This window comes from Podarcis muralis, chromosome 6 (assembly GCF_964188315.1).
Source record: "Podarcis muralis chromosome 6, rPodMur119.hap1.1, whole genome shotgun sequence".
Lineage (NCBI taxonomy): Eukaryota > Metazoa > Chordata > Lepidosauria > Squamata > Lacertidae > Podarcis > Podarcis muralis.
The window spans coordinates 56,879,936-56,893,214 of NC_135660.1; the positions used below are offsets into that span (position 1 = coordinate 56,879,936).

Genomic DNA, 13,279 nt, shown 5'->3' on the forward strand with positions numbered 1-13,279 from the left:
TTGTTTTTGGAATGAAATCAGTTTCTCAAGAAGCACTTTTTAGGGGCAAAAACACTACAATAGAGCTTGATTGCATGGGGAGGATGCAGAAAAAAATCAAGTCCCAGCCTCCATTGATTCTAGAATAAAGCATATTCAGAACACATTTTCCCCCTCAGAGAATTCTGAGCACTGTAGTTTACCCCTCACAGAGTAACAATTCCCAGCAACCCTTAACAAGCTACAGTCCTCAAAATCCTTTGAAGGAAAGAATGTGCTTCAAATGTACATTAAGCTCATCAATCCTCAAGTCCATTTAAAAACAAAGCAAAACACTACATGTATTTATTGGCTTCCCAATGACAGAAAGCCCATCTTCTTTTTTTCTGAATGGCTCTGGTAATATAATTATCACTATTTGTACTTTTCCGCCTTTCCTTCTTCATAGACCACTGCCCCTTGTCCAAGCACATATGTACATTTGCACTGCAGGATAACACCTCATGACTCTGATGAAGTGGACTGTAGTCCATGGAAAATTATGTTATAACTAATTTGTCAGTCTTTAAGGTGGCATAAGACACAGATGCAAAGCACTCTCGTCACAGAATTATACTAAATAAACAATAAAACATACTTATTCCTGGTTTGACACTGGTCCATCGCTAATGAGTCTCTGATATTACTATTTTGTTCTGTTTTATCAAGCAGATTGAGCTAGCCTTTATCTCCTTATACTACTCAAGGGGATCTTAATGTTGTGCTAAAAGAACAAAGATGATAAATAGTCATAATCTTGTAAATTAGCCAGTATTATGTAGCAGTATATCTAATGTTATGTTGAGTAATGCCATAAGATATACAGAAGCATTGGTTCAAAATTATCCTATTTACATTTTCTTTTGAGCAAATTGCTGTGTAATATATAAAAAATTCCCATTTCACTATTAGAAAAAGTGCACTGAACAAGACTGACTGGTGTGTACGCTTTTTGTATTTTGGAATGTTACTTCCAACTCTGAAGAGGGAATGTCTACCTAAAATTAGGTGTGACTCTTGCCTCATCCCATTCTACTGATGTGGCATTATGTACAAAAAATAAAGTGAAAATCAAGCCCAAGAAAATCAAACACAGATGTAGTAAAACCGCTAGCTCCAGATACCTTCTGTATAATCTATGGTGATGGAGCCTAAACCCGCAAGAAGATGGGATTTCTGCGACTGGCCAGCTATTGAAAATAGGACCTTTGGGAACATGTCAGATGTCAATACAATATAATAACAGATTTAGGGGCTTTTAAGGAAAAAACTTAAAAGTCTAAAAAGAATGTGCTCAAACCAGCATTTGAATTCCAAGTGTTTATGCAGTCATGTCACAGTTTAGGGCTGCATGACTGCACTGTAGTTTGGCAAGGACTGAGTATTTATAAATGGCAGATACTTGAATTCTATTCTTGCTCCCAGAGGACACCTGACTGAGATCATTCTTTTCCAATTAAACTAAAACAAGCAAACAACTAAGCAATTCAGGGGTGTTGTCCAATGTAATTCCTTCCAGAACACAGTGAATTCCTCCCTCCATTAATTATACGATTCCTTTTTTACATTCATTTTTTAAACATTCTTTTTATATGACATACTTCAGGATAGGTCATACTGATGGATGTGCAACATTATAAAACATGACATTATACTGCAATGTGACCTACCAAGAACCTCACTAATATAGCTATATATGCTAATTATTTTGGCTTTTGAATCCAAAATTAAGAATATGACAGTGTACTACTAATGTCAAAGTAACCGTACTTCAACAAAAATACTGAAAAAGCCAAGCTCCAGTGTGAAATTGCTGAAGTAGAACTTAACAGCATATGCAAATCACTTGCATTTCAACTTCATTAGAACCATGAGTTTCTTTTCTCACTCTAGCTATTAAATTAGTACAGTTGTACCTTGGTAATCCAAAACTCTAGTTGTCAAACAAAACGGCTCCCGAACATCGCAAACCTGGAAATGAGTGTTCTAGTTTGCGAACGTTTTTGGAAGCCGGGTGTCCAACGCAGCTTCTGATTGGCTGTCGGAAGCTCCTTCAGCCAATCGGAAGCCACGCCTTGATTTTCGAACCATTTGGGGAGTCGAATGGACTCCCGGAAAAGATTAAATTCGAGAACCAAGGTACCACTGCATAGCACAACTAGAAGGATATTATCTCCAAGTACAATTGCTGTGAATGGGTCATTGTATTTACGTTGTATGCATTTTAAGTCTAGAACGATTGCCCGTCTTATATTTCACACCCTTTTGGTTTCAGTGTTTAATTTCTCTTTAACTTATGTGTTTATATGTGTACGCATTGTAAACACACTTACACACAAACCTGCAAACTGAAGATAACATTTAATCGGGGTAAGGAAGTGGACTCTAGTTCATGAAAGCTTATGCCACACAATAGATCTGTTAGTTTTTAAAACCGCACCAGATCCTTCTTGAATTTAAGCATATAGTTATCTCACACAAAATTTTTGATCAATTTGCAATGTAAAAGTTGCACCAAAAGTTGTGACTTGACTAAGTTGTAAAAATAATGACAATTTCATAGCACAATGGAAAGTATGTGGAATACATTTTCATTCTAGTCTTTGATAGCTGTTCAGCTGTGGAGCTACAATATTTGCTGCCAATGATTTTCAAAGGATCTCTTCAAAGTGAATCTCCGGCTGAGGGGAGGGGGCACACCGAGCACAGGAAATATTGTTTCACTAAGCTTGACATTTACTGCAAAGAAAGAAATGTATGTACTGAATTTATGAGTCCCTATGATCCATCTATTAAACACTAGGTACTGCTTTTACAACTGGCCTTCATCAAGATTTTTCATCTTGTAGCCAAAGTGTCGTCTCTTCTAATGACTCATGATGAAGATTCATTCCAGTTAACTTAATTTCAGATGACTTTTGCTGTTCTTTTTAGCATGTTCTATCCATAGAAGGCTGGCTATTTGCTGTCCATATTCTTTATGTACACATCAGCTAATCAGTGCTGTCCAATAAATAATTGACATTGTGATTAAAGAAAGATACATCTGTTTAAGATTACCCAAAGTTCTGCTACAAAACTGATAAGCTGATAATTTGTCATAGCATTTAGGCAGAACAAGCATGAGTTATGCTTCTTTTTGTCTGCAGATGTAAGCACTCTTTAATGCAAAGCTGTGTTCTAGAGTATGCATCTTACTGATTTTACAGAAGACTAAAATCTGTTTGCAGCAACTGTTACTATCCCACACTATTTACGTCATGTTAGAAACTGAGAATGAAAGAAAAAAGCAAAACTAATCCAAGCAATATTCCCAATAAATGTGCTATTATGGATAGCTATTGAAGAAAGCCAGACTCTACACATGGTTTCATGAATTATGTAAATTGCATGTGGTACTTACATTCTCCAAGACACAATTATAATTAGCACCCCTCCCACATACATAGTATTAAGAACAAAGGACTGAGCTTTAGTAGAAGAGTTTACTCATTTGTATTGCTCCTGTGTTTTTCTGCTGTGTCAACACAAGAGAAAAACCACAAATCAACAGCTGTGGACAGGGACTGAACGTGTGTTGAGACAGGCAAAACCACTAACAGTACCTTGAGCTACACATCAAGGGGAGGGGGGGGAGAAAGAAAGAAAGAAAGAAAGAAAGAAAGAAAGAAAGAAAGAAAGAAAGAAAGAAAGAAAGAAATGGTCCTACCATTAGGCAAAGTGACACAGCTGCCTCAGGTGGAAGCTGCTGGGGGAATAGGGAGAGGTGGCAGGGTGTTGAAGGACAGGGCTACATGTGCCACAAGGCCAGCTCCCGAATAAGCTAGTCTATAGCCCTCACATGTAGTATTCAAGCAGGATTCTGTATATGTAAATCCAGCTGGCTTCTGTACATGAAAAGAGGGTGCTATCTTGTCCTTTGTTTCAGGTTTGTACTATGCCTGAAATAGTTTAGGAGATAGGAAGCTGGGAAAGTGAAGAGAGAGAGAGAGGTGTACATGAGCAACAAAAGGAGCTGAAGCTGCCAGCAAATTTCATATGGAGCAAAATTCTAGGCAGATTTGGAGGGTTCTCTGCAGGCAGCCTTCATATCTGAAAATAAAAGCACTTGCTTTCTCTAGATTATGGCCAACCTCAAATAATATATCCTATGTCACTGTGGGGCAACTCACACAGAACCCAATTGTCCTGAAGATGAGGGAAATTTGGAAAACCTTTGCACTAGGCCTTATCAGTGGATTCTGCATTGCTTACCTGTCTTCCTACTGAAAGGGAAATTCACAGTTTAAAATTATACACATACCTATGTTTGAATAGGTGGGTGCCAAAAATTGGATCCTATGAAAGCAGATGGATCATCATTCTTCCTCCTCATTATAATGAGCTGCAAAATACTTTTTCCTAACTAATATTTAGAGGACATGCTAATCTTTCAGTATAAATTATATATTCACAGGGGGAAAAACAGTTCTACTTTAAAAGATTATAATCAAATGCAGGTAAAGTTTGTTTACTATAGACCTGTAAAATTTCAAGGACAACACTGAATACTGAAAGAAGATAAATTAAGTAGTTGGTGTCTATGCCTGTCAAATTTGTTATCCTGGAAACATGATTCAGTCTCCTCCATAGTGCCTTCAGCAAGGGCTAAAGACTTTATTTTTAGAAAGAAAACACAAAAATCACCCTGAATGTGAGCCAAGGGTCTGTCACTTTGAGTATGGAGAAGGAGAGACATTTTAGAAGCCCTTGCATATACTGTCATCTATCCTGCTCTAGTTCAACAAAATTAGGCCCTAGAGACTATGTATCAAACTGAAAATAACTAACAAATAATTAATTAAGGGCAGGTTCAACCCTGCTTTCAAAAACATGTTTACAATTCTCTTTGCTATTTTAGAGTCACTATGGAGGACCTGTCAACCTTTTGCAGGGGTGGGGGAGAAGAAGAGTGTGGAAATTAACTTAGTTTCTAACAATATGTGATAGTATATGGAAACCCAAGGCTTTGGGCATTAAGCCCAGCTAACTTTCTGAAGAAACAGGAATGCAGTCAAATGCGTTTTGGAAGACACCACAACCTGTGCTATACACCACTTTGAGACAAAAATTGTGAATGAAAACATACATTTAGCATTATGAGTTGAGGGGTTTAGCCTTGAGTCCCTTCCAAAACTTGTGATCCTGTATCATTGAGGCTAGAATCTCCAAAAGAGAACCTGGTGGACCAGCCAAATCAGACCCTTTGTCAAGGTGCACAGTTAGCTGCACAGTTAAGTACCCAACATCTGCATCTAAAAAGAGTGAGCTCCATCCCAAACGAGTAAGCTCCATTACCATAGGAACAAATGGGTGGAGTTCCCCACACCCCATCTGGCTGATGGAGAGAAGAACAAGATGAGTAAGCTGGAAGCATGAAACACAGAGACATGTTTGCTGTGTGCTGGACTTTAGGGCTCCCCTGGAAACCTGAGGGGGAGCAAGATCGATGGGTGTGCTAATGCTGTGAATCCCTGCATCCTACGGTCAGGTTGTATATATGTGTAAATAAACCCATATATCCTAAAGACACCACAGTCTCCACTGACCTCCATTTCAAGGAAACTGGATCTGGGCAAGTGCAAGAATCCCTGGAGTCTCTCACCACTTGGAGACTGGAGTAGCACATAAGGGGTTCTAAGGGAGGAATACATCTCCATTTCAACATAAGGACACCTTCCTCTCTTTTGTTACCAGTCATGCACTCCTATCCATATTACAATTTAGGGCAAAAGATCTATGACTCATCTCTTTACATATAGGTCTGTCCTAGCTCAGTACAAGCAGAGGGTAGAGAGCTAATGTAAAGAGCAAAAGAAATAAGCACATGTGTTTGCTGGATTTTCAATACCCTGCCTTCCTATATTTTGGACTACAGCTCCCATCAGCCCCACTGAGGAGGGTTCTTGTGACTAGGCTGATGGGAGTTGTAGTCCAAAACATGAGGTCACCTCAGGTTGGCAAAGGCTGCTAGAGTCTACCCCCCAGATGCTTTGCTTCTAGCCAAGCTCACTTCAGATAGCAAAGAACAGGAGATGGAAAAGGCAAGTCAGATGATAAGACTACAGAGTAATATGCTGCATGGATGTGAGGGGTCACCACATGCATTCCCATGCCTTGTGTTACTTAAATTGGGCATCACCTTGGTACCCTAAATTGACATGTCAAACATACGCTGCTGAAACCCCATTCATGATGCAATGCTGCTTGTAGGGGGAAGGGGGGGGGCAATGATTGTCATGGATGCTGAGAAGGGAACCTGGCTAGCATACCTTTGCTGCTGGGAGTGCACAGGATCCTGACACTAACCTTATGCCAGCATAATTTGGCTGCCAACTTGCTCAAACCATGCTGTTTAAAATATGTCTGTCCAAGATCAATTTGTCTCCCATGTGGCGGAAGGAACACTACAATTAATGAGTTACTGACCTATATGAGGAAGAGGTTTTTCTTTCCTCGTTCATTTTATATCCATAAATGATTATGTTACATTTGCTCTAGGTTCTTGTTAATATTGCATTCAGCACTGCATTCAGATAAGCTGAAGGTGAAGGGAAGCAAGCATCACTTGGCCAATTACCCTCTTGTATTCCCTTCAAAGTGATAGTAGAATAAAGTTATCAGGATACCTGGCATTCTGCTGTTGCAATTATAGATAGGAAGGGGTAATTTAAAGTGAGAATTTCTTTAATATGTTAATTGCATAAGCAAGCATATCTTCTCCTCTACTGCTTTCTCTACTTAATTAGCTGGTACAGCTTCATGCTGTGCTCCAGTGCTTGTTTTAGATACTTTCTATGAGACAATGGCTCATGTAGTTGTTCTTCAAAGTCACAAAAATGAGCTGCTTCTAATTATGCAGGCTGGGGGGGGGGAAATATATCTTAATCCCCAAAATTTCTCTTTCATCCTAATGATGGGATTAAGCATATATGAATTGGCGTTTTGTTACGAATTCATTATGGTTCTCAGTGTCTGGAGCCCACACCAAAATAGAAGAAACTAAACCAAAGGAGAGACAACAAGAGGAGACCAAACACAGTCATCATAAGAAGGGATGATAGATAGGGATTGAAGAGGAGCAACATAATAGTTTACAGTTTTTCCTAATGGCCCACAAGGCAGGCAAACATGTTAGTGTAACCTCTGAGCTGGTTTCTAGTTCATCAGACAGAAAGAGATTGGAGTTTACATTTTCCATTTACTAAACTATAAGCTTTGTGGTACCTGAAAGACACATTTAGGGCTTATCCATACACAACCTTTTGCCCCACTCTTTCCAGGCAGAGGTCCATGCTTTAACGTTCTGTGTCCAAAGCAAATGTCAATTTGTTTTTTTCTGTGGATTTCTCCGATTCAGCTCTAAAGAGCAGGTTTTCATGGGGAAAGCTGCAGAGCAAAAAAAAAGGGGGGGGATGGGTTGGAGGTGTTTGGACATGGAGCCTTAAATCATAGGCCTTGCCTGGAAAGAACAGAGGGAAGGTAATTGTGGATAAACCCTTACTGTGACATAAGCTGTTATGGAGCAGAGGCATAACTAGGCTCATTTTCACCCTGGTCAAAGATCCTGTTTGGCACCCTCCTCCAACATGCATTTGTGCATGCACACACACAGGCTAGGAGCCTCAATGGCACCCCTCTGGAGACTTCACCTTGAGAAAGACGCAACAGCTCACAACACCCTGTGAGCCCAGCACCATTTCTGTGGGTGTCACAAAGCAGCACTGGGCTTGCAGGGCGCCGCGAGTGTGCCCTTCAAAGCAGGGTTGCGTCGGCTGGCTGGACTCCCCACTGTGTGACTGGGCAGACGGCACAGCATGGCCCCGTTTTGCTCCAGTGGAAGAAAATCATTTGTACAACCCTGCTGGATGGAGATAAAGAGAGAAGGGAGCAGCCCTGCCCACTTTTGGCTCTGGTCTCACACCACCAGCATGCAGCCTCTGACAGGCTGCCCCAAGGAAATGTGGCCCTTGACAAAGGACAGGCTCCCCCAGCCTGGGTGTAGGCAAAAGAATTCTGAGAATGGAACTTACTGCATTAAAGCAAAACACAGACAGGAATAATGACACAAGCACTACCACAATGACTGTGAATGTGATTGACTGCGCTGCAGTATGTTGGCATTGATATAACAGTGGAGTGTAATTTTTGAAAAAGCAACTTTTATTTTAATTAAAGGGTAACTCAAGCTGTCAGCTTTCACTGAAACACTACACTGCAGCAGCTGGTTCTAGGACTCACAGGTGAAATAGCTCAGTCAGTGGTCGAAGGGATAATTTATAAACTTTTAAAACTACAATATAGAAATAATTTATAACAGCCATATACTTCTGGGAGGTCCTGTTTCCCCACCATATAATTTCTGTTGTTTGTTTTGATTATTCTTTTAGTTATGTTTTGAGCCACTGATAATATTGTTGCATACCATCTAATCTCTGAGCAGTGTGAGATTCCAGCGCTTCCAGGTGCCTACCCAGAGTTCGGTTTCCTTGGAATCGAAAGGCTCAGGTTGTATATATGTGTAAATAAACCATATATCATAAAAACTCCAAAGTCTCCACTGTGCCTCATTTCAAAAGGAAACATGAAACCTGGGGTAAGTGCCTAGAACTCTTCTCCAGGAATCTCACAGCCTTCAGAGATTGGGGTGGCATGCAACAATATGTATATACTACTAACAAAAATATACTACTTTCATTTTTTCCAAAAGGGAAGCATTTTCAAAAGCCAGAAATATTTAGGAAACAATCTTGAAGGAACTTTGATAGGCTGGTAGAATATGGTAACTTTAGGAGAAGTTAAGACATGAATAAAATTATATCAGATACTGCAAGGTGCCTACCTGGTCCAGTAAAGGAACCTAATTCTTCCCTCTTATGGAAAGCAACCATATTTTCTCTCTCTTTAGTTCCTATATTATGCACAGTCTATTATCCTGTATCAAGGAGAGACAGTGTGATACAGTGGCTAGAGTATCAGTTTTGGGACTGGTAGGAGATTTAGGTTCAAATTCCGACTTCAACCATGAAACTCACTGGGATGATCTTGGGTCAATCACTTTTCTCTCAGTCTTACAACCACAGGGTTGTAAGGTTAAAAAGTCAGGGAGAGAACCATGCATGCTAACTTGAGCTCAACTGGATGAAAAGTGGGATAAAACAGTAAGAAATGAATAAATAAAATATATTTGCAAGAAAAGTAAACACATACCATTATTCTGCTGGCAAGGACAACTTAAATATACCAAGAAAAACTACAACATTAGACAATGTTATGGCTATTATCACTTTGACCCACATACATACAACATTTATGAGGACAAAATTCTTGAAGCTTGCTTAATACTTGCCCATAAATTATTGTTGTACACAGTATAGCTAAGTAGAGAGATGCTTAGTCTGAGAAAGCAAATGTTGTGTAAATGGTCACTGAAGTGCCAATTTTGAAAGGCTGTTGGCACTGCAAGTGCTTCTAACACATTTTTAATAGATTGCAAGTCTCTAGAATGCATCTATTTATTCTCATCATAATGTGATGCTAAATTAAAATGTGTGATTAAAACCTTCATTCTTCAGGAAGAGTTGTATCTGATGTTGCAAGAGAGGAATTCTGCTTGTGCAACCTCCCCCTCCCTCTCCTCCCCCCTGTGCTGCCCCAAATCTACTCTGGAGGATCCCAAACCCTCTGGAGCATATTTTAAACATATTGAGGAGAGGCTTTAGGGGAAAGGAGAGGAAGGGAAAGTTCTGTTGCCCAAGCAGATGTCTGCTGCATGAGTGGAACAGCAACACTGGATACCACCTTTAGCCTTTTACACTTTTGCTACTAAAATCATTGCCTACTTTCAAAACTCCGTGATAGATTTGCTAATCAGGCCTCATTTGAATGAAATAACGTATCTGAACTGTGATCTGAAATACAATTCAATCAAAGTTTTCAGGAAAAGAGTTTTAATGCTATAAGCAGTGCTTTTTGTGATGTTATTCATTGGTATGGAGTACCATCACCTCTTTAATTGCTGGCCATGGAAGCCATTTAGTGTTGGCACCCATGACACCATTACCAATATGCAAGCACTGGCACCTCATTTTTTTAGTACCCCGCCCCCAGCACTGGCTAAAAGTAGTTGTTTCGGTCAAATGGACACCATTACAAACACAGGTTTTTCACCTCCATACTTCACATTTTATATGTATACTCTACGTGTGCAGCTAACAAATTTAACACACAAAATGGACCCAGTACAGTCATTTACTAAATCTACATACAGTAACTATACCAGATTTTGAGCTCTGTAAGTTATTTATTATAACAACTCTCTAACAGAAGTCTTCCCTTATATATTGTCTGCCACAAAACAGAGGCACACACACCATACCTACTGTCCACTGACTAAGTGCCACAGCAGTTCTAACAGAAATGACTTCTCTTTGGGAGATACGAGGTAAGGATGAAACCTTAGTAGAGAGGACATCTTCCCTGAATCCTTCCTCCGTTTGTTTTAGCTTATATACATCTGTAATTCTTATAATGTGTACAGGATATTTCCTATTATCAAAAATATATTTGGAAGAAAATAAGCATTGGGATTGGGATCTTGAGGCTTGCTAAATTAGGCTCTTAATCACATTCACTTTATCCCTCCCAAACACATAAAGGAGATACCACCAGGGAGTATTCAGGATTCTTCTTCTTTGGTTTTGCATGTGAAAGTTATACACATCCTATGCTTTAGCTCAGTTGCCTCACCCATACCACAGTTGCGTACCTAGCCGGACAGAAACCATCTACACAACCTCCGACTTCTTATTATTCTATGTATATGTATGTATACAGTTATTATGTATTAGGAGAATCAGGTTGAGAAGACTGAAACCAGCTGAACAGCTATTCTAAGATATGAGACATACACACACACCAATATTGCCTTACTGATAAATACTGCACAACACAGGATTTGTTGCCTAATCCAGTGCTCAACAAATAGATGGTTGGTGTGCAACTCTAGGTGGAAACAAAGGAGACACACCCAAGTCCTTTGCCATGCTCTTTGCTGATTAGCAACCTGAAAGATCAAGATCAATACATTGCTATTCTTGGGAGGAGCGAGGCTGTAGGAAACATTTTAGCTGAACAGCTTATTATATTTCCGGCAGTTTCCCCTAACCCCAGGTAGGGTTACTAGGTGGTTTTATCCACTAAAAAGAGAGTGACAAACCAACTGATGATTGCCATCACAGGAGCATTTTGCCCACAGCACAGCAAGGGCCAGGCAGCGTAGAAATAAACACAGGAGATTGGTATTTGGGTTGAAATCGGCCAAGTTTTACAGACTGATTACAGATGTAAGTAGGGTTTGGCCAGGCACTGGGTATGAATCTGGTATTAAGCAGTCTGCCTGCTGGTTGATAATTATGGTGGTGTCAACCCAGAGCTGAGGAGCTGCCCCTGACATGGACCAGGTGCATCAATTCCACTTGGGCTGCTACTAGGGAAAGTGCTATGGCCCTCTGGCCCCCATATGGGCCCCCAGACAGAAACACCCTTCCTGGACCCCTTTAACAGAGTACTGTACCCAATCAAATAAGGATCCAACCTAATGCCTTATCTGCCAGAGTTGTGACCTGCAGACCAGCCAATTTGTCTGCAGGGGGGGGGGAATCCCCCCAGGCCCAGAATAGTGACCAAAGAAACCATAGCAAGGTCCTCACACAAGCCTGCCCCCTCACCTTCAGCCAGGCCACCTCCAGCTTGGGTGGGTGCTGAATTTGCAGTTGGCCTCCAAAGTGGGTGAACTTCATGCAGCCATCCACTTAAGTACTGGAAGGGAATGGGGCAGGTCAGCCTCTTCCCCTGTGACCAGATTTGCCCCCTGGGCCAGGGCTTTTCCCTGTGGGCTAGCATGGCCGGAAGGAGAGGCTCTGGTCATCCCCTCATGGCCACACATGAAAATAGCAGACATTGGACCATGCCACAGCCATGCCACATGGCAAAAGCTGCTCCCCTGGAGACCCAGATGAGCAGGAACTGTCACTGGGCCACAGTCTATCAAACTAAGCAGTGATAATGAAAGGAAGCAATAAAGAAATACCGTTTGTTTCAAGAAAACTGGACTGCCTTTAACTGTGTGAATAATGGTTACAAAGGGGTGGGGGATGAAGCAGGCTTAAAGCAATGTAGAAAGAGATATATGTAATTATACATGTACTTACCATCTTGTTTTGAACAAGAAAAAGCCTAGAAATATGGTTACATGAGGCTATTTTCTAAAGCTAGATAGCAGTCTGAGCTACAGTTCCTCATGCATTATGTAACCCATCAATTTTAACTTTGCAATCGACTCACTAACACTACTAGACTGCAAGGAATACAAATTAGAAGTACTTACTCATTTCTCTCCAGGATGATGACAAGTTGCTCACTTTCAGTTTGTATAAGAAGTTTCAGCACTGCTGGGTGAGTCTGAAAAATGAAATTGAAGACTAATTCTATTACTCCAAACAGAAAATGTAGGCACCCCTGCTCTGTGACAGGTAAAAATGTACAAGATTGGGACCCTTATTGTCAAGAAGATTGTGACAAGATCAGCAGGAAGATGGGGTTTAAGGTAAAGTGAACAGCAAGGAAGCATTAGTAGGATTTGGGGGGGGGGGAGTAAAACATTGGCTAGTATCTCAACAATCTTTCATTTTCTTTGACATCTATTTTTAATTTACGCTGCCAACTGCAAATATATTTAAACACATTTATTTTATTGATTTAGTACCTCAGATAAATTAAGGTGTGTGCTTGAACTGCAGATTGATAGAATAATAACAATATAATAATAATAATACTAATACTAATACTAATACTACTACTACTACTACTAATAATAATAATAATAATTTATTTATACCCCGCCCATCTGGCTGAGTTTCCCCAGCGACTCTGGGCGGCTCCCAATCAAGTGTTAAAAACAGTACAGCGTTAAATATTTAAAAACTTCCCTGAACAATATATTTCTACAGGCCTCAGTATCACTCATTGACAGCGTGCCCTTAAACTATTAGCAAAAATTAAGGAAATCAGAACTTGTTGCTATAATTAAAAACATTATTAGAGACAATGGTGTATGTGTGTCCATAAGTGTTTCAGCATTTCAAATACTAGGCTTCTTCAAGAAAGCTATGCACAAGGATTTTGCTTGGAGTAGATTTTTAAACTTTGAGGGATTATAAAA

The 13,279-nt window shown here is 40.2% G+C and overlaps 1 protein-coding gene across 2 annotated transcripts in view; it reads right to left on the reverse strand.

Annotated features, from left to right (window-relative positions):
- ADAM12 (ADAM metallopeptidase domain 12) overlaps positions 1-13,279 on the reverse strand; it is a 178,654-nt gene that overhangs the window by 124,321 nt on the left and 41,054 nt on the right. For both annotated transcript variants that reach the window (XM_028729961.2, XM_077930356.1), the window contains exon 3: positions 12,446-12,519. In XM_028729961.2, coding sequence (XP_028585794.2) covers positions 12,446-12,519 — 74 coding nt within the window. The remainder of the gene's footprint in view (positions 1-12,445; positions 12,520-13,279) is intronic.